The 26,526-nt window shown below is 31.7% G+C and overlaps 4 protein-coding genes across 5 annotated transcripts; 2 read left to right on the top strand and 2 right to left on the bottom strand.

The window, feature by feature from the left end:
* The first annotated feature begins 2,651 nt into the window (after positions 1-2,651).
* On the top strand, positions 2,652-6,119 carry LOC114421775 (beta-amyrin 28-monooxygenase-like). Its single transcript, XM_028387842.1, has 4 exons — positions 2,652-3,359; positions 4,256-4,711; positions 4,834-5,021; positions 5,614-6,119. The coding sequence occupies exons 1-4, from the start codon at positions 2,858-2,860 to the stop codon at positions 5,911-5,913; spliced, it is 1,446 nt and encodes a 481-aa protein (XP_028243643.1). The 5' UTR covers positions 2,652-2,857; the 3' UTR covers positions 5,914-6,119.
* A 2,769-nt stretch (positions 6,120-8,888) lies between these two features.
* Positions 8,889-12,066, top strand: LOC114421774 (beta-amyrin 28-monooxygenase-like). 2 transcript variants are annotated; one of them, XM_028387841.1, is made up of 4 exons: positions 8,889-9,526; positions 10,256-10,579; positions 10,751-10,938; positions 11,540-12,066. In XM_028387841.1, exons 1-4 carry the CDS (start codon positions 9,025-9,027, stop codon positions 11,837-11,839), a joined length of 1,314 nt encoding a protein of 437 aa, XP_028243642.1. In that variant the 5' UTR covers positions 8,889-9,024; the 3' UTR covers positions 11,840-12,066. The 2 variants fall into 2 exon arrangements, with proteins under 2 accessions (XP_028243642.1, XP_028243641.1); XM_028387840.1 differs by having other exon boundaries at positions 10,124-10,579.
* Positions 12,067-12,651: 585 nt separating this feature from the next.
* On the bottom strand, positions 12,652-16,923 carry LOC114421773 (protein MET1, chloroplastic-like). Its single transcript, XM_028387839.1, has 7 exons — positions 16,362-16,923; positions 15,531-15,637; positions 15,346-15,443; positions 15,109-15,185; positions 13,837-13,957; positions 13,073-13,132; positions 12,652-13,001 (listed from the first exon to the last, which is right to left on the bottom strand). The coding sequence occupies exons 1-7, from the start codon at positions 16,778-16,780 to the stop codon at positions 12,861-12,863; spliced, it is 1,023 nt and encodes a 340-aa protein (XP_028243640.1). The 5' UTR covers positions 16,781-16,923; the 3' UTR covers positions 12,652-12,860.
* A 1,397-nt stretch (positions 16,924-18,320) lies between these two features.
* Positions 18,321-25,079, bottom strand: LOC114422368 (probable serine/threonine-protein kinase PBL16). Its single transcript, XM_028388684.1, has 6 exons — positions 24,485-25,079; positions 23,123-23,418; positions 22,617-22,752; positions 19,864-20,000; positions 19,215-19,338; positions 18,321-18,970 (listed from the first exon to the last, which is right to left on the bottom strand). Exons 1-6 carry the CDS (start codon positions 24,546-24,548, stop codon positions 18,582-18,584), a joined length of 1,146 nt encoding a protein of 381 aa, XP_028244485.1. The 5' UTR covers positions 24,549-25,079; the 3' UTR covers positions 18,321-18,581.
* Positions 25,080-26,526: the final 1,447 nt, after the last annotated feature.

The following is a 26,526-nucleotide window of genomic DNA, read 5'->3' as shown; positions in this document are numbered from 1 at the left end:
TATTAATTTTTTAAAAAAACTAGCTGTAGTTAGAGCAACTTCTATGTCTTCAAAGAGACGAAACATGTTCATTTTTTTTTTTTTTATGTTATGATGAATTAAACTGTACTAGAAAAACGAATGAATATTTATGTACGCAGTTTTTTTTTTTATATATATATGCTACACTTGAATTCACGCTGATGGCTTTATAAGATATTTGCAAACTATATATAAAGTCATAAGGGAAGTGACAAATACTATTTATGTAGTGATTTATTAATTAAACATACGTTGAATTAATAGAATAAGATGAGATTGAACGCCACATTAAGACTAAACTGTAATTAAGTACTATGTTGTAACTCCAGATGGATGATTGAATTAAACATCTGTCCTCCACTTCATTTATCGTATTGAACAACCATGATGAATGATTTGAATTAAAAAATTAAAATTCTAGCCAAACGATGATAGAGTCAACACAATCTAGCCAACGTATATCTTTATTCTACCAATCAATCTGAACCGGCTTCGTCACTTACGCTTCCATAGGCTAAGTATGGACAAGGATATTTCCTTTAATATATGGGACACGTGGGTTTATCAAGGATCACAAAATCTCCTTCCCATTTCTTGCAAGGTGTGGGTTATGCATTTTCATGCAAGGCATTAATCTAGGGTCTCCACGTAAAGGATATTCATTTCAAGCTAGGGTTCATTGCGTCTCCGCTTCGGATGTGATTGAAGTTAGAAATATTGTGTGTTTATTTCAATATAAATTCAACTAATAAAAATAACAAAGAGAATAAAAGCAACAATACTCCATACGTGTTTCTCAGCCTTTATATATAATAAAAAATCTGATTTTATTTTTTACTTTCATTTTTAATCACAAAAATATTATCTTATTATCACTTTACTTTTATTTTTAAAAAATTTATAAAAATAGTAGAATTAGTAGATGACATCAAAAATATATTTACTAATTCTCCTACAATCTTTAAAAAACAAGAAATAAAATAAAAATAAAAAATATTTTCTCAAATCAGATACCCGGCCCTTGATAAATAAACTATCACTATTTTATTCCATTTTTTTCTTTTATTCATTAAAAAAATAAATGTAAAAGAAAACATATAAATTCAGTTTAACTCATCATTATTCTAAAAATTAATAAATAATATTTTGTATTAAAAATAACAAAAAAAGACATTATTATCATAAATAATATATTGTGAATGAAGCATTTTATATTTTTATTTTCTTAACCATTAGTCTGAAAATAATAATTAACAACACCCTTATAGATAGAAGTATTGCACACGACAGAACTTCATCAACGGTACAGAAGAGAGGAAGTGATAGACACAAACTTTATCATTTTGTCATTGCAAAACGAGAAAATAATTTCAAGAGGCCACAAACACTGAAGTGGCCATTTAACAGCCACAAGGTTTGTTATGGACTTTTGGTATATCTTTCATCTGACAAAGTGTCTAATAATGGCAATGCCGCAGGTCACAAATGTTATGGTACAGTGCTAATTATCGTCCCAACAAAGAGATTAGTGTATTTGACGATGCCATAGTCTATCATGTATCCCACTAAGCCTTTCCTGCGGTTGTATCCCCCATTTTCTTTAGTGCTTGCTTTGCTTTCATTTGTCGGTTCAGTAGTTGTATCCATATATACAAGTTCCGTTCTTAAGCTCTATTCCCCTTGATTGATTTTCATTGGAGCAAAAGGGTAAGACAAAATATTCAATTTAGTCTTTTAGATGCATGCTTTTAGTTTTTAATTTTTTATTATTTATAAAGCCTTAATGGCCGGCCGTTATAGTGATGCCATCAAGGACTAATGTCATTACATTAATATTGAAGTATCGCTTTCATGTTTTGTAATTGGTGGAACAACTATTTTGCTTTAAAAACAAAAATCTACTTAATCAGTATATATCCTGGTGTCATTGATTAAGAAATTAAAAAATTATATTTAATGTGAAAATCGTGGAAGAGTATAAAAAAACATAAATAATACAATTTTGTGCATTCTAATAAAAATATTTTTCATTTTAATTCTTTAACTAGTCTCCTTAAAAAACAAGGATATTCAATTATTCTATTTCTCCGTTTGTGTGTTAATCTGAATCATCTACTTTAAGATAAATTATATTGATAATAATAATCTTTTAACCAATTTGTCTATTGATTTATTACAAAATTGAGAGAGTTATTATGTTTTAATTTATAATCAAATATTCTTTGTGTTCCAAAAAAATAATCTTTTATTTCATTTTTCAAAATAAAAAACGGATCTTAACTTATATATGTTACGAAAATAAACTGAAATTGTAGTTAATAGTTCTTTTGTTTAAAGTGTCGTCATGAGACACGTTTTCAATTTTTACTTGTCTGACACTTTTTATCAAGTGTTTGGTTTAAAATTATTTTTTGTTGGCTTTAATACTTACACAACTAATACAGTTAATATATATAGAAGATTGATTTTAAAAAGATGAATTTAACATCAACCAATCACATTATTTTATTTTGTCTGTATAAAACCCTCTTAATATTATTCTCCAAAATATGTTATTTATATTTTATTTAATTAAAATCTCTCTTATTATATGTGTATTTTAGATATTAACCGTCATGGTAGTGGTATCCGGTGTCCGTGAGTCCGTGCTTCATAATCATAGCTTTTAAGTTATATAACTTCTCTGATTCAGTCCTATTCCAAAGACAAAGAGCTCTTTGTGTCTTTCATCCATCTTATTACACCTCAGTTTTCCTGGCTCCCAGAACTTTCTTTCATACTCTCTGTTGCCTTGTGCCATTCATCAATAGTTAAGGTCTTAAGGACACTAAATCTTATGGAGGTGACCAACCTTGTAGTCTTGCCAGCAGTTTTGGCATTCTTTGTCCTTTGTCTATATTTCATCACTAAAGTTGTTAGACTCGGGAAACATCCAAACCTTAATCTTCCTCCTGGAAGATTAGGATGGCCTATTGTTGGAGAAACCTTTGACTTTATGCGTACAATGAATGAGGGAAACGTGTTAAGGTTCATACAAGAGAGAGTGGAGAAATATGACGCCAGGGTGTTCAAGACTTCAATGTTTGGAGATCCTGTTGTTGTGTTTTGCGGGCCAGCTGGGAACAAGTTCCTATTTAGCAATGAGAACAAGAATGTTCAAGTGTGGTGGCCTAGTTCGGTAAGGAAGTTGTTAAGGTTGTCTCTGGTTAATAAGGTTGGTGACGAGGCAAAGATGGTGAGAAGATTGCTCATGAGCTTTCTTAATGCAGAAACACTCAGAAACTACTTGCCAAAAATGGATAGCATTGCTCAGCGCCATATAGACACCTATTGGGAAGGTAAGAAATGTTACATAACAGCTAAACTGTGTTGGGTAGGTCATATGAGAATTGTGCTACCTAAGATTTACAATTAGATAAATAATAAATGATACCTTATTGATTAAATTTATGAATCAATGATCAAGCAAAATATTGATAGAGATAGAGGTAACTTGCTCTTTATGGCCCTTCTTCAATCTTGGTGGGGAATACCACATCCTCTTCAACATTATTGAGAAATATTTTATCCTTTTTTCACATGCTTACATAACTACTAGTGAGTGGGTAAAAGCATCACAAACAAATCATAAACAATTTATAGTGGTCCAGCTCAACTTGCCTACTTCTATAGATGAGAAGAATCAAATTTGTTATCAAAACAAATCTAGCTTGTAGAATTTTTTGCAATGCAATCTCTCCCTCACTCTTATTTTCATTCTCACGACTCATCCTTACAAAACTCACCCAATTTCCTATTAAAACAAATCTCTAATAGGACTCTTACATATTTTTCAAATCTCATATCTTTCAAATATCTCCCATACTTTTTACTTATATCTCAAATCTCTTACATATATTTTGTCCGTCAAACAATCTTACATATATATCGATATTATAGCAAACTGTCAATAAAATCTTCAACGAAATTTGGTTAAATTGTATATATGATTAAGCATTAGTGGTTAGGTACATAAGGTTCTTACACATGCTAGAAACTTTTTCTTTTCACATTCATCCTGAAATAAAAAAAATAAAAATTTATTAGATTTATATTCTCTTAGCTCAGAACAAGACTTAAGAGTTAAGAGGGTCACCTGTTTTACAAGTTTTCTGATGATTAAACAGTATTGATTGGCTATATTATAGTACTGTGATCAATAGTTTAATACTTTTGTTACTTTGCAATTTTGAAGGAAAGGAGCAGGTGTTTGTCTATCCCATAGTACAGCTATACACGTTTGAATTGGCTTGTTGCTTATTTTTAAGCATTGAAGACTCTGACCATATATCAAAGCTTTCCTTAAAATTTGATGAATTTCTGAAAGGGATGATTGGCTTCCCCCTTAACATTCCTGGAACAAGGTTTCATCGGGCAATGAAAGCTGCAGATGCAATAAGGAAAGAAATTAGAATGATTCTAAAGAAAAGGAAAGTGGATTTGGAGGAGAAGAGGGCATCAGCTACTCAGGACCTTCTATCACACATGCTTGTCACATCTGACCCCAGTGGAAGGTTTACGACTGAAATGGAGATTATTGATAACATACTTCTTCTACTTTTTGCCGGTCACGATACTTCTAGATCAGTGTTATCATTGGTCATGAAGTATCTTGGACAATTGCCTCATGTTTTTGAACATGTCTTGAAAGGTTAGTATTAAAATCCTTGAAGATGTTTGTTTGCTTTTGTGTAGTATAATCCTTTAATTTTCAGCCATATACTCTTAGCTAAAACTAGATCAGGATAAATTTTGAAGTTATCTTTATGACAGAACAACTTGAAATTAGTCAAGGGAAAGAGGCAGGGCAGTTGTTGCAATTGGAAGATGTTCAGAAAATGAAATACTCTTGGAATGTTGCATCTGAAGTCATGAGGCTATCCCCACCTGTGAGTGGTGCTTACAGAGAAGCTAAAGAGGATTTCACCTATGCTGATTATAACATCCCTAAAGGGTGGAAGGTATGTTTCATTTCTTTTGTATGCTTTTTTACTACTATCATGTTTTTTTCACTCTGCATTTATTGGAATCACACCTTGGTCATGAAGTATTTTCATATCACAGCTTGGACTTGGGAAAATATCTCGTTTATGATTTCAAATAGCCAAATGAGACCCCTCTTTAACTTCATACACACGCTTCAAAATATCTAGTTACATTACAGTCTATACTTTTAAAACTTGTCATATTACTCTCAATTATTAGTATTCTTTTCTTATATCGACCAACATATATTTTAAATCAAGCCACTAATTCAGTTGATGTTTAATTTAACTTTGTTTCAAGCTTTTAAGTCTTTGTTATCTTTTTCTTTTTTATATTCTTTTTTCTATAAACTATTTGATGTTTCTTATGTTACATTAGACCAAAACCAACCTTCATTCTTTTGAGGCTCAACAATACTGAATTACTGATTGTTGGTGACAAAAAATTCTGAAAAACATTGCTTCTTTACAAATATAAGACGGTAAAAGTGTAAGACAAGTGCATGTATGCTGAAAGGAGAGAACCTTGTCTCATGTTGGTCATGTCATATATGATCTTTTTTGACAGCTGCATTGGAACACCGGTTCATCACACAAGGATCCAGCACTCTTCTCGAATCCCGAAACTTTTGATGCTTCAAGGTTTGAAGGAGCAGGGCCTACACCATTTTCATATGTTCCATTTGGTGGTGGCCCCCGAATGTGTTTGGGTCAAGAGTTTGCTAGACTAGAGATACTTGTGTTCATGCATAATATCGTGAAACGGTTCAAGTGGGATTTGGTGATTCCTGATGAGAAGTTTAAGTATGACCCCATGCTAGAACCAGTAGAAGGACTTGCAATTCGACTCCATCCTTCCCATTTCTAGTTTAATACCATCATTATACGCATAATACATTGATTAGAAGCTTTCTAAGTAGTCATCTTATATTGCTATATTAGTATTTTAATAAAACTTTTTGCTACATCGGTTAGCAGCTTTTTTGTAACTGCTTTCATGAGTTTTATGATGTATTCATTTCAATAAAACTTTGATTATTCTGTTATGTACAACATACATATATAGTTCATGTCTATGCTTCCTTGATGCTAGTTTTTTGGAGTTAATCGTGGTTGCAAACAATTAGAGAGACGAGACATTAAAATTCAACAAAACCAAATAAGAAAATCAGATGAATTCCTAAAGAATATGAGACTAGACTTTTGTCTGCAAACCAGTTACACCAGGAAAACGTTATGCTTTTTTGTTATTTCTCCCCTCTTCATGTCTATTTTTATTATAAAACTCCATCTTTCACATGTAATATCATCAACTATATCAGTCCTCAATATCAATAGTCAAGGGGTCTAACTCGGTTGAAAAGATTGCCTGAATTATTATAAATTTTTAACATTATCTTTGATTCCTACAATAAAATAAAAGTCCTACAAAAATAGTTAAAGAAAAACTGACAGAGACTAAAATTGCACGTTGGAGTACCTAGATAAACCAATTCACATAATTAAAACCCAGAAACCAAGCGGAGAAGAGTTTTAGGCAAAGGAGACAAATATGTTTTCTTATTTGTGATGGGATTTTTTTAAATCAGGAGTTACTATTGGCCTTGATTTCTAATGCAAATTGTGCTCAAGTTGAATGCTAAGAGAGCCCTAATATGAAATAATCCAATTGATAAAAGCTATAACTTAGTTATGCTTAAAGAAAAATAGTGTTACTCCAACATTATTTTAAAAATGTTGTAGTCCAAATATGTAATAATTTTATATTTTTTGCTCCAATAGAGATTTAATTGCAATCCATTTGAAATATGAAAATGTTTATTTAGAGTTTCAGAGACAAAGGGAATTTTGTATAACGAATTAAAAGTTGTAAATGAATGTATTGAATTAAGATTTTAAAAGATTGATTTAGTATAAAAAAAATTTGTGAATTTTAAATATTAGGTAGGAATATTATGACTTTTAAATTTCCTTGAAAGATTTGAAAGGATTTTATATATTTATAAGATTTGAAAGAATTTTATAGATTTATAAGATTTAAAAGGACTTTATAGACTGAATTTTAAAAATACATTCAAATTTACAAGATTTAGTGAAAATAATAATAAGAAAGATGATGTTTGGATAAAAAAGTAAAATTAATATAGTTTTTTTTAATCTTTTAATAGTTAAATTTATTCTAGTTTTATATCCTCCTATATTAATCTTTCTTGCAATAGTATTTTTTTATTCTCATTTTTGGATTTGACCAATAGATTTAAAATTATAAGTTTATTTTCTGATTTTTTTTAATTACTACAATTATTTCATGATAAATTCAATGACATGTTTAAATGGAATAGAAGGCACTGATGAGAGTGGAAAATTTGTAGGAAGATTATTGAATTATGTGGATGATGAAATTAACAGCTACGTAAACATTGTCTAAAGCATGTGATGAGCATAGTCAATATAAAAAGAAAATATGACTAGTCTTAGCACATAAGACAAATGAAAAAGTGCAGCCGAGAGGAATATATTTGACATTTTTTATTCCAAAAGAATATCAAATATATATGGCATAAACATTTTGAAGAATAGTAAAGAGAGAATCAAATATGCGTGATAACAACAAAGAAAGTCTAGTAACCAATAAAAAAAAAAGTTTAACAAAATCTCAACAGTTTTTATAATATTGTTTGATAAATGTTTTATACTAAAAAATCTAATGAAATCCATCAAAATCCTTTTTAATAAATAATGCATCAAAATTTATATATTTTTTAAATACCGAAAGACTTTTTATAAGTTGTAAAAAAAATTTAATTAATTACTATTAGATTTTGTTGCCCTCATCAAAAAGTATTAAATAAATATCATAAGACTTTTGATAAAAAGTTAACTTTGATAAATTTAATACAACCCCTAAAATAAAATTAAAAAAAAATACTTTTGATAAATTTATAAAAAGTTAACTGTTGATGGTTGAAAAACAGCTACGTGAAACATAATAAATATATATATATATAATTTCATAAAAAAGGGGAAGCTTGTATCATTTCATCAAGATAATTAAAAACATATGTTACCTTTATAGAATGAAATTTCAAATTGAATAAAACAATAAAATATAAGAAAAAAACTAGTCAATAAAAGATAAAATATGATGACAACGAAAATATTAAAGGCAGGTGAGTCAAATTATAAAAAATAGGAGATAAAATGTTAAGAAATTTCACATTATTTATCTCGCAACTTATATATTTATTAGACAGTTGATTTTAAATTTAAATCTAACATAATATTAAAACATATCTTTCATCTTGATTTTTGTCCATTCTAATAAGTTCATCTATTTGACAAGCATATGTGAAGAAAGATGTTAAGAACTCCCTCATCACCCACATTAATTTTCAAGATTATTTTTAAAAAATTATTTGTTTATTTTTAATTCTTAGATATATTAATTAATTTTTTCTCTACATATTTTAACTTAATTATTCTCTCTAGATAAGCAATTAAATAAATAAAAAATAAGAAAAAGATAATTTTAAAATAATAATATTAATAGTTTTAATGTGATTAATTATTTTTTTAAATACTTGAACTAATTGAAATGGTCTTAAGAACGTAACGAAAATATATTCCTACGTTTTTTTTTTCACGAAGTCCATAGGTTGTATGTACGTTAAACTTATTGATTTTAAAATAATTATTATAACAAATCCCCATTTCATTAAAAAAAAAGTTACTCTAACAATTAAAAATAATTTCTGATTAATCGATCGTATTTCATTTACAATTTTACATAGACAATATATGAAATTAAAATCCAGTTATATATATCTTATCTGGTCCAGTCTCCAAAGGGCAAGCTCTGTGTGTCTTTCGTCCATCTTACACCTTAGTTTTCCCGGTTCCCAGAATAGTCTTTCATACTCTCCATTGTCTTGTGTCCTTCATCAATAGTTATGGTCTGGTCTTAAGGACACTAAATCTTATGGAGGTGACCAACCTTGTAGTCTTGCCAGCAGTTTCGGCATTCTTTGTCCTTTCTCTACATTTCATCACTAAAGCTGACAGACTCAGGAAACATCCAAACCTCAATCTTCCTCCTGGAAGATTAGGATGTCCTATTGTTGGAGAAACCCTCGAGTTTCTGCGTACAATGAATGAGGGCAACGTGTTAAGGTTCATACAAGAGAGAGTGGAGAAATATGACGCCAGGGTGTTCAAGACTTCAATGTTTGGAGATCCTGTTGTTGTGTTTTGCGGGCCAGCTGGGAACAAGTTCCTATTTAGCAATGAGAACAAGAATGTTCAAGTGTGGTGGCCTAGCTCGGTAAGGAAGTTGTTAAGGTTGTCTCTGGTTAATAAGGTTGGTGATGAGGCTAAGATGGTGAGAAGGTTGCTCATGAGCTTTCTTAATGCAGAAACACTCAGAAACTACTTGCCAAAAATGGATAGCATTGCTCAGCGCCATATAGACACCTATTGGGAAGGTAAGACATGTTGCATAACAGCTAAATTGTGTTGGGTAGGTCATATGAGAATTGTGCTACCTAAGACTTAAAATTAGATCAATACTAAATAGTACTTAAATAATACCTTGTTCTTTGTGGCCCTTCTTCCAACCTTGGTGGGGAATACCATATCCTTGGGAAATATGATATATACTCTCTTCAATGAAGTTTGGGTTAAATCAAACACTTGTAACTGTATATATGATTAAGCATTAGTCGGTAATGATTAGCGTTACCAGATAGTTACAGAAGGGCCTTATACACAGCTAGAAACTTTTGCTTTTCACATTCATCCTGAAATAAATAAATAAAATTTATTAGATTTATAACCTCTTAGATCAAAACTAGTCCTAAGATGGACACCTGTAATACAGGTTTTGACTATATCCATTAGAAATGGAAAAATATAGCATGATCAACCAATCTGAAATCATTGTTGGTATGACTTTTAAGGTAGTTATTATAAAAGTCAACGAGCTTATCATATATGATGATTTGAGATTGCTTTACACTGTTGATGCATAGCCTATTTTCTCAAAGTTGAATACTAGTTTTTGTTACTTTGCAATTTTGAAGGAAAAGAGCAGGTGCTTGTCTATCCCATAGTACAGCTATACACGTTTGAATTGGCTTGTTGCTTATTTTTAAGCATTGAAGACTCTGACCATATATCAAAGCTTTCCTTAAAATTTGATGAATTTCTGAAAGGGATCATTGGCTTGCCCCTCAACATTCCTGGAACAAGGTTTCATCGTGCAATGAAAGCTGCAGACGTAATAAGGAATGAAATTGAAATGATTTTAAAGAAAAGGAAAGTGGATTTGGAGGAGAAGAGGGCATCACCTACTCAAGACCTTCTATCACACATGCTTGTTACATCTGACCCCAATGGAAGGTTTATGACCGAAATGGAGATTATTGATAACATACTTCTTCTACTCTTTGCTGGCCACGATAGTTCTAGATCAGTGTTATCATTGGTCATGAAGTATCTTGGACAGTTACCTCAAGTTTATGAACATGTCTTGAAAGGTTAGTAATAAAATCGCTGAACAATGAACATGTTTGTTTACTTTTGTGTAGTATAAAGAAGATTGTTGTAGCATGCTGTTGCTGACAACCATTCTCGTGCCTTTAATTTTCAGCCATATACTCTTACCTAAAACTTGATCAGAATAATTGTTGAAGTTATCTTTATGACAGAACAACTTGAAATTAGTCAAGGGAAAGAGGCTGGGCAGTTGTTGCAATGGGAAGATGTTCAGAAAATGAAATACTCTTGGAATGTTGCATCTGAAGTCATGAGGCTGTCCCCACCTGTGAGTGGTGCTTACAGAGAAGCTATAAAGGATTTCACCTATGGTGACTATAACATCCCTAAAGGGTGGAAGGTATGTTTCATTTCTTTTGTAATGTTTTTTTACTATTATCATGCTTTCTTCGCTCTGCATTCATTGGAATCACACCTTGGACTTGGGAATATCTCGTTTTATGATGGCAAATAGCCAAATACTACCCCATCTTTAACTTTACTTCATACTCTCGCTTCAAATTTGTATTTTCATAAGTATCATTAAGATATTACTGAAACACACTGGAACATCAAGGTTAAAGAGACTAGTTACAGTCTATAGTGTACTCTTAACACTCTTCTTCTTACTGTCAATTATTAGTATTATTTTCTTACATCAGCCAATAATTTTTTTAAGTTAAGCCACTAACTCAGTTGTTTAATTTAACCTTATTTCGATCTTTGAAGTCTTTTATATCTTTCTTCTTTTTTGTTTTCTGTTCATGTTTCCATCAACTATCCAGGTTTCTTATGTTAAATAGACCAAAAGCTTCCTTCATTTTTTTTATACCCAACAATACTAATTGTTGGTGATAATTTCTCTTTATACACATATAAGACCAGTAAAACAAGTGCATGTATGCTAAAAGGAGAGAACCTTGTCTCATGTTGATCATTTCAAATATGATCTTTTTTTATAGCTGCATTGGAACACCGGTTCATCACACGAGGATCCAGCACTCTTCTCAAATCCCGAAACTTTTGATGCTTCAAGGTTTGAAGGGGCAGGGCCTACACCATTTTCATATGTTCCATTTGGAGGTGGCCCCCGAATGTGTTTGGGGCAAGAGTTTGCTAGACTAGAGATACTTGTGTTCATGCATAATATCGTGAAACGGTTCAAGTGGGATTTGGTGATTCCTGATGAGAAGTTTAAGTATGATCCCTTGTTAGAACCAGTAAAAGGGCTTGCAATTCGACTTCATCCTTCCCATTTCTAGTCAAATACCTTCATCATACGAATAATCCATTGTTTAGAAGTTTTCTAAGTAGTCATCTTATATTGCTATATTAGTATTAGAAAAAAAAAAAAACTTTTTGCTACATTGATTGCCAACGTTTTGTATCTGCATGCTTCCATGAGTTCTATGAAGTATTGATATCATTAAAACTTTGATTATTTGGATTTTTTTACAGCATTAATGGGATTGTTATGTTAAAATGGTTATTCACTTTTTGTATACCCCTATTTGCTAAACTGTCACGCCTTGTGGCAGGTTTAGTGTTCAATAGTATATTCTCGTTTTGCTGTTAAAAAAAAAAACTTTGATTGTTATGCTATGTAGTCAGCTTACATTTATAGTTCACGTCTATGCTTTTGGAGTTAATTGTGGTTGCGAGCAAATAGAGAAACGAGACATTGAAATTCAAGTCCAAAATCAAATAGTAACTCCAGTTTTTAAAATAATCCAATTGGTAAAACCTACAGCTTTGTTATGTTAGTTTATCTTTGGTGTTACTCCAATATTATTTCAAAAACAAAACTTTAGTATAAATATTTAATAATTTAAAATTTTTGCACTATAGAGATTTAATTGCAATCCATTTATAAAATATGAAAATGTTTATGTAAAATTTTAGAAACAAAGGAAATTTTGTGAAACGAATTAAAAGTGGAAAACAGTAAAAAAATGATAATGGTCCATGAATGTAACAAGCACAATCCTCTTCATTCAAGCCTCTCATACATACCTGGCTGCTTTAAAACAAATCAGATTCTTTGGAGGGAAACAACATGCAGCAAAGTAGGAGGTGATGGAAATGCACAATTTTATTGATCATAAATAAGTTTCTTATAATTTTGCTTGATTATACTAGTACATAAAACAAGATCTCACTGAAGGGACAAAAAATGAGGGACCTGTGTAGTTAAACTATAGAGTTATACATACATGGGAAATAATTACACCATTTTGCTCAACCAACTCCTTAGTCAGCCGAACTGTATGCTTTTGTCCAGGGTTATTTCTTACCAAATCCAAAAAGAGATTTAATGGCATTGATGGCATTCTCATTGATGAAAGATTCATCAAATCTTTTCAATAAAGGATCAAATTCCTCTGATGCCCTTGCGTTAGCCAGGTCAGGATCAGTTCTTATTCTCTGTTAAAATTGCAATAATGTTAGATGGTTAGCCAATATGATAATGGAGTAACTTGAAGTCGGTTTATTACCTTGAAGTCTTCAAAACCAGCATTCAGAGCTTCTTCCAGTGAAGAAAGTGCAGCTTGAATCTGTTACGAGAAATTTATCACTCTATTAGTATATTAATAGATAGATAAATCACAGAATCATTTGTTGGCAAGACTTATACCAACTTCAATGCTTTAAAATTAATAAAAATAACCAAGGGGATTTAACTTAGTTGACTTAGCATTATATGAGTTATTATAAATTTTCTTGATACTGGAGTTCAACTCTTCCCTTTGAATAAAAAAAATTAGAAAAAACAAATTGAGGAATCAGATGCTTGTTGTTGAAAATCCAAGGACTACAAGAAAGCTACTCATCTCTACATGGAGAAAAGTCAGATAAACAGGAGACTTAATTTTCACAGGTTTTGTTTGGGATTGGGCAATACTATGAGACTTCGGTGTATGACCTAACCTAGCAGGTGTAAAACAAGATATTGGATGTTATACTAAAACTAGTCCTTCCATACACATAATTTGGCCCCTAAATTATACATATGCAACCAAGGGGAGTAAATATCAGTAAAATTTACACCAATGGATCATGAGCAATCACAAGTAAATTTGACATCACACTTTAACTCAAAATCTTAAGTCTCAAATTTATGTGTCTTGTCTTCACTTATATAGTGCTCAATCTTCTCATTTCTATACGATGCGAAATTTCACCTCACACTTGTACTCCAACAGAACTAATCCAATACCAAGTTACATGTTCCAAGTAGCGAACAGAAGGAAACAAATACCTGGTTTAGCTTAGAGTAACAGCAAGCAACATTGTAACTTGCAACTGCTGCTTCCTCGGGTTCTGGCTTTGATCCCAAAATAGACTCAAATTTCTCTAGTGCTTCATCGTATTTTCCATTCCTTCAGCATTTAATTCAGGAAGAGTGCACAGTAGTATTATAAGTATTCAGTGAGATAGCATCAATTATTGTTAGTCTTTTAATTTACATATAATGCAAATTGGATGCTTGGAAAGAGAAGCAAGTCTTTTTATTAACCAGTTTTTGACCATAAGCATGGGGGGTTTCAATCAGTTAGATAAATGACTGAGAAACAGAAAGGACGACATTCAGGATTCTAAGACTGAAATTTCCAAAATAATTGCTAATGAAGGACTATATATATATATATATTATCAATTGAAGACAATTTCCAGATACTAAGTGAAGATTACATTACATTTTATATATAAAGGAAAGACTAAATTACTCATGCGGTCCCTTAATTTTATTTTAGGTTGCAATTTGATCCCTTATTTACTAAAATTTGTAAAATGATCCCTAAGTAATGTTGTAACACACTTATTATTTTCGATTTTGGGACACAATTTTGAACTTTTTTTATTCAAAACATGAAACTTGCCCTATTATATTCACCTACAATAAAATTATAAAATCAAACTCATTTTCAGACCAAAGAAGGAACATAAACATGATAAAAACCACATGAAAAATGAGTCTCACGAGCAATCTTCCGGTTGATCTTGGGAAATTTTCGGTTTTCCACGAGCTCATAAGACACTTTTCATGCTTTTTCACCTTATTTATGTCCTTTTTTGTCCAAATATCACATAGTTTTCACGTAAATGAATTTAATGGGATAAGTTTCCCAACTTAAATCAATAAAAAAGTTCAAAATCAAAAACGACTAGTGTTAGTTTTAGTAAATAAGGAACCAAACTGCAACTTAAAATAAAATTAACAGACCACGTGAGTAATTTAGCCTAAAGGAAAAATTTAATAAATCTAGCACAACCTTGAATATTATATATATAAGGTGTATCAAGTGAGAATGTGAAAGGTAAAAGAAGCTAATCTTGAGCATATAACCAATTATGCTTATGCATTGATGATCAATATTGATTTTACTTAAATCTGATTATAGCTATCCAAATATTATTCCATGGTCAAGAATCAAAATTAACTCTTCTCATACCTCTCCTAATACGCCCTATATATATTGCAAAATAAATTTCACTCAAAAGATAATGATTTTGAATTGCGAAGTCTTACTTATACAGTTGTAATCCTTCCCTCAAATCCCTTTCCCTGCGCTCTTTCTGTTCCCTTTTCCTCAAAGCATTTAGCATCTGAAATTTTTGCAAGTTTGAGAATTGATAATGGATGTTTGTACCCCACATGGAAGTACAGCAGCGACGTCTTTCTATAGAAGAGAAACTATTATATACAAAATGGTTTGAGAATGTAAGGACTGTAATTTTGCCGTTTTATCACCATGATGAAACTTACTTGAATTTCTCTCACTCTGTTACTGATAAACCCAGAGTTCCTCTCAGCTCTGATAATCTCCTTTTCAGTTAACTCACCACCAGAATCAATGTTCTTTCCTGTCAAAATAAGGAACTATGACTCTGAGATCAATGAGCAGACCATATCTCTTCTGCATAGCAAAAATGCATACATATTGAACAGACCATATCTCTTCTGCATTTTCATGAGTAATGGGCCAATTCTTTGGCGAATTGTGTACATTGTCCTTCCATATTCAGCAGCTGGCCAAATTTCGGTCCCAAAAACTGCGCTGCAGATATTAAAGATATTGGTCATATCTCAACCACTCGGACATTATGAATCAAACATAAAGTATACAAGTTTACTTCTCAAAAGGATTTTGAAGTTCATTTCATACATATAGAAAGACAACCAACCCCCCACCCCAATATAATATACATAGGATAATTTATTGACCATTCAGAAACCTTAATTCTATGACATGTCTAAATTATTTTTAAGGACCAAAGTTATACTGAAACAACGCCAATGGTTTCATAACAAGTCCCAAGACCAAGAAAAGGAAGAAGGTTGCGTTAGGCCCTTGGAAGCCAATGTAAAAAATATTGAAAAGGGTCATCCAATCATGGATCACTCACCTAATGGGATTAGACTTTTGTTGTTGTTGTTACTAATAAAGTCACATTGAAAAGGATCATACAATCACAAACTGACATATATAATAAGTTTGTTGACTTTTATCATAAAATTCATACTTAGCATGATTTCTGATTAGTAACATTGTAAAAAGTTTTACACTAACGGTGTATAAAAGTTAAACTCATCAAAATCCACAACCTTAAACCAACCAAGAATAAATAAGTGTACAAGACCTCCAATAAACTCTCTTAAGCATGATATGCTAGCCAACCACTAATCCCAAAGTTATACCACATCTATAAATCTTCTATCTAACTCTCCAAATAAAGAAACTTGCTGAAAGAGAAAGAAAAACAAAACCACCAATAGCAGACCTGGTGGCAATTACTTTATCCCCAACATTGAAGACTCCAGCCTTATCAGCTGATCCTCCTGGTGCAATAGCATCAATGTAAGTTCCCCCATCCCTACCCTTTGCAAATTTGAGTCCAAAAGGCTGCTCAATTTCCACCTCATACTCTTCATACGGTTCCTCTTCTTCTTCTTCACTATTGTCACTCTCCTGTTTGGATGCTTCTGAGCCAACCCCAGATGAAGCCTTAACAGCAAAAAGCAGCGGTCTTGGCGAAAGGGTGTTTGAGAAACAATTGGAAACACCTGAATATGAGGGGCTTCTGGAAGAAAAGAACTTGGTGGTGGGAGAAAACAAGGTTGAGTGAATTTGAGTGGTTCTTGGCAATCTAAATGCAGAGTAAAGTGATGAGTGACCACTAGTGGTGGTAGGCAATGACATGGTTTATGGTTATGCACAAAACTTAAGGAGCGCTACTTCTAGTTTCTAGTTTCTATGTTGAGCTCTATGAGTGGAGCATCCCTTGTTGGTGCTTGAAGTTGCGCTTACTTGTGCATAGTTAACAGTTTGTTGGGGCCACAAAGACATGGATGAGAGGTTGTGAATGTAGATTGCTGAAGTGGTTAAGATTCAAGAAGCAACATCCATTCAGTTCACTAGTATCATGCCACGTGTACTTTTTCGATTTTGCAATGTTTGAATTTGAGACATGGCTGTAATACAACAATTCTCCAACACCAAGTAGCTAACTTCATTAGTGAAATGATTTTTAAAAAAAAAAAAAAATTAAGAATCTTGATTGGAATCATACTATATGATAGACCTTATTATACACTAGTAATAAAATGTTTTGGAAAACTAGTGATGTTTTAATTAATTGTTAAGATAATGTCACTTTAATAAATTATTTTAAAGTTAAAATATATTTATGATTCCTAATAAATATTAGAATTTTATATTTGTTTCTTAATATAAAAAAATCATTTTTGTTTTTTTATAAAACAAAAATTTTGGTTTTGGTTTTTGACATTTTTTAGTTTTTATAAAATAATAAATTTTGTGTTTGTTTCATACTAAAAAAATTTGTTATTAGTCCTTCTGAAAAAGATTAATAACAAATAAAAAAATATAAAATTTATTAATTTATTATAGACTAAAAAAGTATAAAAAATAAAAAATAAAATTGTTATTTTATTAAGACTTAATGTAAAAAAATTATAAAAAACAAACACAAAATTCGGATATATATTAGAGATCAAAAATATATTTTAGTCTTGTTTAAATTACTAATTTCATGAATAGATTTTTTTGCAATTGTTCAAAATTACTATTGATGAAATTTTATTTTCAGTAAAGATATAGACTAGTATTGATTTTTTTTTACGGTGAATTCACACCATTTCTTTCGTAAATAAGAGTGTGAAGTTAGCGAAGAAGGGTGTGAGAATAACAAAGCCCATCTAGGCCAGGATGTTTGTTATTGAGTGTGGGCCACACATAGGCCGTAAACACAATTACCCCGCAATTAAGGGGTTAATCTTAGAAACAATCACATTTGACCTAAGGGTTAATCTCAGAGTCTAACTTGCAAGGATTCTTGATCAGATAACAATAAAAATAAGAGGTGTATATCAGTGAGAAAAGTACACAAAATTTTATAATACTGCAGTGAAAATGTATTTCAGTTCATGTTCCTTAGCCTCTCCCGGTCATGTGTTCTTCACTCTGTTTTATGCAAGAAATATTGGGATAATGGACAATTTCAAAACTTTTTGGCTAGAAAAAAAAAATGAACTGTTTTCTCTCATTATATTGGAAAGATATTAGATTCAAATAAAAGAAGCAGTTTCGTTTCTATGCAATGTAAAAAAAGTTACATTGTCAAATAAGAAATTGTAAAAAATCTGACTTTCAACTAACAAACTTACTTTGTGATTTGATAATGATGTAAAATTCTTAAACATTCTCAGGACATAAACTATTTTCTCTGAAACAGAAGAGCGTCTAATAATATCCTGTTTTGCTGCTATTGCTTGTTTGTTTCTGTTTAACTTGATATCATTTCATACAATAATCCAGCTGCACATATATGACAACCATGTTGAAAAGCAAAGAAAGGGATAGAATAGAAAGAAATTGCCTATATGTCATGTTAATAAACACAAGAAGTTAAGGCAAAACATCTCCCCCAATGAACATGAGAAGTGAAACTGATAAGCCTACAACACCACCCTCATTTAAGTCATATTGCATCATCTTTCATTTTCAAACCAGATTCAGGAACCTCACTGATTATGGTCAATGTTTTTCCAATAGGGACCTCTGTGTGTGCCTGCAAAGGCTCCAATGAATCCACAATATCTCGCATTAGAGGCCTTGCTTTCGGGTTGCGGTTCAAGCAATGATATGCAAGCATTGCAGCCTTGTGAACTGCTTTAATTGGATAATCACCATCCAACCTTGGATCTATGATGTTTAGAAATTTCTTCTTTTCCTTCAGCAAAGGAAGAGCCCATTCTGCAAGGTTCTGCTCTCTAGCAGGTCTTAACTTGTCTAAAGATTTTCTTCCAGAGAGAAGTTCAAGAAGAACAACACCAAAGCTGTAAACATCACTTCTAGGAGTCAGATGACCTGCACAACATGTTTAATTTTTATGCAATGTTAGTATAAACTTTTGGACTATTAATAAATCAAGAATCATCTTTGACACAACATTGTTATTTTAAAAGACAACAAAGTAATCATACGTGACAATTTGTGATAAAATGATAACGTAAAAATCCTTTATACCGTGAATGCATACACTATACTAGTGAAAAATATGAACTTTATTTCACAAATGAATACAGAATTCCAGCTTCAAAATATACTTTACCTGTCATTATGTATTCAGGTGCGGCATAACCATATGTTCCCATTACTCGAGTAGAAACATGGGATTTGTCTCCAACTGGTCCATCCTTAGCAAGGCCAAAGTCGGAAAGTTTTGCATTGTACTCCTGTTTTTGAAACATAAAAAAACCAAGATGGTTAGTTGAAAGCTGGCTTATTCTGGAACCATTGTGGCCTTTGCTGTACAAGAGTAGAAACTAATGCAAATATTACATTGTGCTTTCTGCTTCAACACCTGAAATCTAACCAGGGATTTCACAAAATACTAGCTTGTGTGTTTTGGTCTTGTGACAAATATTGTTTCGTTGTGCATGATTGCTTAAACAGAACCACGAAATAACTAAAACAATGCCAATTACTAATAGTACAAACATCTTTGAAAAAAAAAAAGTATTTGTTCCATGGTGGAATCAGAAAGCAAACAATCGTGTCTCGTTTCACAGAAGTGCTAATAAGGCACTATTTCAAACACACTTTCTCTCATTGCTTAAAATCTATTCTACCTTTCTCTTCGTTAAATTTTAATTCCTCACCTGTCTAGTGTCTACACATTTTCGTTATATATATATATATATATATATATATATATATATTATTTTTCATTTTCAGTTGATATATTTAAGTGTGCTGACCTGGTCCAATAAAATATTTGATGTCTTGAAATCTCGATAGATGACAGGTTTCTCTGCTTCATGAAGAAATGCAAGTCCCTTTGCAGCGCCAAACGCAATCTTCATTCTTATGGACCATGGCAAGGGAAGCAAAATTTCTGCAACATACAATTGAAGACACATTAGATATACAAACAAAAAAGCAATAATAAACATTAAAGTCTCTTCTTTTGTTGAATAAAAACTCAAATAGTTTTGAATATAACTAGTGGACTTTATGATTATATCGTGGTAGGGTCCTTGCAACAGTAAATCTGCGTCTATATCTCTCCAATAAAATAATCCTCTAACCCAAAAAGGATCCAAGTCTAAAACTGAACCCTCCTAAAACAATCAGCGTAAAATGTCTTAATTACTTTAAAAAGAAAATATCAAATGAAAAACAAAACCATTTAATAATTTGGATAATCCATAAAGCGTATTTATTTAGGAAGATTTTTCCGTATGGTTCTTTTAAAATATGGTGTGTGTGTGTGTGCTTTTTAACAAAAAAAATAAAAATTAATTATTTAAAAGATAATGTGATGAACCGTGCATGATTGAGAAGTTCTCGAGTCTCTCAAAAAAATAGAAGAAAAAGTTATTGTGTTTGAACATAGCTTAAAACTAATAAAGTTAGTCACATGTATAGCTGGCTTGTCGCCTCACGTATAAGACATAGAGTGGCCTTGTGAAGCCCCGGCAACTAGGTATTTGGAATAGTAATTTATATGGGGAAAAACTCTATCACAATTTATGCACTCGTGTAGCACACTTGCACTATGCTATGTCCAAGGTAATTCACTCAATCATTTTTTTATTCTTCTCGAGGTATGTTAATATCTTGTGGATGAGGTTGATCTCGTTTGATGTTTAATGGCCTGGCCCTACTAACTATAGAAACTTCCAATGGAAATAACTATTGGCTACAAAACTCAGTGAGGGTATAAAAATGACACATTATTTATAATAGGCATTATAGTTACAGGAATTACCAATAATGCTTTAACCAAGTCTCCTGAATGACCCATCAATCCAGCAAATTCATTTCATTCCAATGGAAAAATGATCTAGTTAATGTGAAGCAAATACGACAATCTATCACGTAAAGTTGGTTTAGCAATAGGGAAAAGGTATCTCACCTTTTTTTTCACTATTTTCTTTCGTGTGTGTATATATATATATATATATATATATCATTTCTCTCTTAATTTTTTTATTGCAGTATTCATTATATCTCATATGTCTTAGTTTTTCTCTCTTATTTTTCTTTCTATTTCTATTCAATTCATTTCATACTTCACAAGACGGATGAAAGAAATATTCTTTTTTGAATGTCAATAAACCTTTCCTCTCCTATGGCTGGTTGAAATTCTTTAGACGCCACTTGATTAGTGGACCTCTAAAAATAATAAAAAAATCTCTCTAGTCATAAGAGGTGACTCATGTGGTAAGTAGCAAGTTTTTTTTCAACACTGGTAATATTATGTTGATTGTTGTTATTCCCAAAAAAAATAAAGTTTATGGTTGTTTTTTGTCCAATTTCTTGAAGTTAGTACTTAATGGGCTTCTGCAAAATAAGGGATTCCAGCCCATATGAAAACCCTTGTTTTAAAGATCAACCTCAGTAACCCTTGGACCCCAAAAAAATAGTAACCCAAACATGAATTAATCTACAGTGAAAAAGTAGGGATACATTGTAAATCTACAGTGGGTAGCTTAAAACAGTAAGTGAGGTGTTTCTTTCTCACTTTCCATATGGCTTCCAGAACGGTCATTCCGGAAGTAATATGTGAAGTGCATGAAGTAATTTGGAAACTGCGGGAAGCAATTGTCCAATAAGTATTCCGTGGCTCATTGCATTGGACAATGGTGTAGGACCTACCAAGAATTTACATTCAGAATTCTCTCAACTGCTCACTGAGATAACTTCTTCCAAAAAAAAAAAATCAAGTATGTATTTCGTGAGATTTTTTCAGATTACACTTAATATCTCTACACTAATATGTTAATTGTTTAGAAAATATTTGATATTTTCTATATATTATACCAACTTCTTTAATCGTTTAAAAAATATTAAACTGTGTATTTTTATCAAGGAAAGTTTACGTAAACATTAAAAAATTAAAATATTATATGCAATATGAAAATCATAAAAATTATCGCCGTAATTTACTTATTTGCTATGTCAATGATTAATTCGCAAAGGTGAAAGGAATGTTGAGGGTCAATTAGTCATAGTCTTCTTTAACATTGGCATCAAATATGATCACTAAAGGTTGTAGTTAGTATAATTAAAACAACACTTTATTTCCTTATGTAATGTTACTGTCAAACTTATGTCCTTATCAAATCCATCTAAAGCACGTGTCTTAGTGAAGTGACAAAGAACCAACGTCTTAAGCACAAAACTTCCCTGACTCGGTATTTTTCCACGAAGCTACAAAATGGAGCCAAAATCACTTTATCTTAAATTCCTTTCTTTAAGTGTCAACATTGTCGGAGACAATATAAAAGGGTAAGTAAGTAAAAAGGTAAGGATAGATGCATATACATCTACCAAAGCAAAACAGTAACATTTTTCTAGAAGTTGTTCAAATAAATTCCTAGCTAGCCATGGCTACATGCATTAGCACCCGAATAACATGTTTCAGCAATTTCCTAAGCTTTAATAGGTTTCAATAAAGGTTAAGATAGAATTTCAATATCAAGAAAAAGTGGCATGATATGCTTACTTGAGAACAAGTTGTGTTCCACACTTCCCCGGGACATGTACTCGTATATTAGCACCCTATGTTCGTCTTCACAGCAATATCCAATTAACTTGACTAGATTTGGATGTGAAAGCTGCCCCAAAAATATGACTTCTGCCTAGAAAGCAACCAAAACCTTAATTTAATTAATCTTGCAAAAAAAAATTAAACCAACAATATATATTTGTTGTGGCATTAACTTATGTGTGCCAAATAGTAGAATAAACATTGCATGTGGAGCAACATCGTGACTTTGCATATAAACAACTTCATACGAAACAATGTACATAAAGACTCTGGAGGGAAACTTGGCTGTCCCGGAAGATGGAGCACATATATATTTCCCCTACCAAAGGGGTATTTTTTGTAGAAATTGAATCAGGGTCCTCCTTGTAGAATATCCCTGTACACCCTCTTAAGTCTTGCAAACGTTTCCACAGAAAAAACTTCTCATCTAAAAAAAATGTACAGAAAGACAATGAGTGTACCAGCCATTCTCTGTGCCCTTGATGACTGTTGTCACCATCATGAACCTTAACAGCTACAGCAAGTGTTGGAAGCCCTTCCCTTAACTCCTCAGAAATGAATCCTTTGTAAACCCTTCCAAATCCTCCTCCCCCCAACACACGATCTTGCCTAAAATTTGCTGTGATAATCTTTAACTCATCATAAGTGAATGCAATCAAAGGATTTGCAGCTGAGTCACGCCGTAGGTCTTCTACTTCTTCAGGATTTGATGGTAACTTACTATCATCATGCCTCTGTTTGGTTCCCTGGTTTTGTTCTTTTGGTGAATCAATAAGAGAAATGAGAACAAATGAATGCACATTTAATTATATTAAACTCTGAATTCTGAAAATTAACAGAATATTTATTCCCATTTATATATATTCATCCAACTATTCTCGGAAAACTAACCAGATGTTACATTAATCAGTTAATACAATGGAATGTCATACACAAAATTATCAATAAGTTCACTATCTATAAATAAAAATAAATAAATTTAAACATTAGCTTCTTCTCTCTCGTATTGGATAAAGAGAAGAAAAATTAGTACACTTTCAAAAGCATAAGATGGTGGGAATATATTATAATTGTGAAGCAGCGGATTATATTTTAAAAACCCACCACTATTTTTTTTCATAGAAATTTAGTTAAGATAATACTCAACGCACTATTGTTAAGAGGCTTCCACTATCCACGTGAGAATTACAAGCCGACCCACTTTTGAAGCAGACACATAAGGAAAAGGTTATTAGGGGTCATATTAGCAGATTCTACAATGAAGTAACTATAGAAAAGTTAAAAAAAAAAAAAAAAGATTTGATTTGAAGACAACATGTAACTCCTACATGAAGAATTTCTGTTTTTTTTTGTTCTCTTTGTCTTTCAATGATTTGCAGAATATCAACTTGCCTACAAGGATGAGCTATTTGAAGCTAGTAATACTACATATCAAAGTTCCACTAGATATTCAAATGATTCAATAACCACAACACATAAAATCTTCAATGAAAAAAAGAACCAGATGAAAGGGTGATTAAGAAAGCAATTAAGGAGGGAACATTGGAAAGCTCCAAAACATGAAATCCTTGAGAATAACACCCATCAAAGACAAAATATTGAAAAAAGAAAAGGAGATGAATAAACCATTTTCAAGAGCTGAAAACAGAATCCAGAAGGAGGAAAACAAGGAATCTAATCAAAACTCTCAACAAATCACAAACCAAAAACACTTACTCATTCCAGGCAATGATAAATAATTAATAAACACCAAAACTAATTAATATATATATATATATATATATAAAACAGAGAAAGGCAAGGTTTTTTGTTAGTAAACCAACCTGACTTTACATTGGATGAAACTCTATACTCTGATGACTCCCACCTACACCAGCAATTACCCATTATACCAACTTCAAACACACCTTTGCAGCACCAGCTAGCTCCTTTATCAACACCCCATCATAAAAACCCCAACTTTTCTTTTTCTTTTTATTATTTTTTGTGTGTTGTTATCTCACACCTCAAGAAACATGGCTTAGATTTAGGAACGAGGAAGGGACACACAACAAAAGCAAAGGAGAAAAAAGAATAACATGGTATCTGCTCCTATCTTGTGGTTAAGTGCTATGATCATCAAATGTGAATGGGGACATGGCTTTTGGTGACAGAAAAGGGAAGAGTGGGAGATAATTCAGAGAGGGCAATGATGTTGATGAGTTGGGTGTTGGCTTGGCTATGGGGGGAAGATGGAAAAGGGCCCACATCGACTGGTTGTGTAGTCTAGTGATTCAAAATGTGACTTTGGTGCACTTTCATGTGTTAGTGCGCACAATATAGAAGGTGCATGTTTTTGATAATGCATACCCACCAATCTTTTTCCATCACTCTCTATTATTCCAACGCACAACCCTCAACACTGTCACGCTCACGTTTTCGTTTACTAAACCCTTCTTCTTTCTTTGTCTTTGTTCTCACTTCTCTCCAATTAATCCTTCCTCTCTTGGGGTCTACCCAACACACAAACTTGCAACCACCACACCTAACCATCGTTTTTTTTTTTATTCTTAATAACCTTTTGGTTTCTTCCATAAAATATTTCCTTCTTCTTTTGTGCTAGGGCTATGACCAATAAAGTAAGTTTATTTGGTTAGAAAGAAATATTAGAATGACTATTAGTACCGTAGCTTTTATTAAATGCAGGAAGAAAAAAAAAACATGCTACTAATAATTATGGTGATAATATTTTTTTTTGCCTTAATTGTTTAATTAAATGCATCTCTTAAAAGATAGTAGTGCACTTTAATGGTTTATCCATATGTGCCCAATTTCATCATAGAATAATCTGTATATAAATACATAATTGAAGGAAAGTATCCGTTAGCAGCCAATTGTGCCCTTGTGTTGTTGATGTAATTGAGTTATTGAGATGACAAAAATTAAATGCAATAATTAACGTGCACTAAATAACTTTATAAAAAAATAATTTGTATTCTATATAATCTATTTATATGTATATTATTATATATACTGTCATACAATGGAACTTTTGCTTTGATTTTAAACTACATGTTAATCGTAATTCAGAATAAAAGGATTCTTTTCTTGTTCCTTTTTTAAAATTGAAATCCTCTCTATCCGCTACTAATATGAGAGGGTCTTCTACCAATATGTGTTTATGAGTAGAAGAAATTTGACATGTTCTATTCTAAGTTATATATGTATGAAAAATTACTATTAGAATTTAGAATTACTACCATATATTGTACTTAATTATATCTTAAAAAATTAGCTCTTACTTGATGAGAAGAATAACTAATACATGTAATAAAACTTTTTTAATTTTAATATTATCATTTAATCATAAATTATCCTATTATTCATTCATATATAGTTAATTGATTAACTTCTATTTAATTTCAACTGCCACTCTTAACAAATAGACAAACGTAAATACTGGGGGGAATAAAAAGTTCGTTACGGATGCTAAGGCCTAATGCAAAAGTTTCCATTTATTAACTTAACTATAACCGTACATGATCAAATTATTTTGTTTGTTTCATTAGACTTAAGCAAAAATCCATTAATGCGGATCTTGAAACTTTATTTTTTTTTAACTATAAATAGGTCTTGCTTTTATTTACACATAAATAAATAGGTCTTACTATTCACCTCCTGTTCCAACAAAGCTTTTCATCACACACCCCACAATAATCAGATTTCATCTCAAAAAACAGTGGTCATGGCGTGGACATTTAACAACTTTTGCCTAATGGTTCTGTTTGCGGTAATTATTGCCACTTTATTAGCCAACAAAAAAGGACTTTCATGAGCTGAAGTAGTAGACACTGTGAGGAGATTCTACGCTGGGCATGAAGGAGGA

The sequence above is a fragment of the Glycine soja genome, chromosome 8, assembly GCF_004193775.1.
Source record: "Glycine soja cultivar W05 chromosome 8, ASM419377v2, whole genome shotgun sequence".
NCBI lineage: Eukaryota > Viridiplantae > Streptophyta > Magnoliopsida > Fabales > Fabaceae > Glycine > Glycine soja.
Note: the sequence above shows the minus strand (reverse complement) of the source record. Positions and strands in the feature narration are given on the sequence as shown.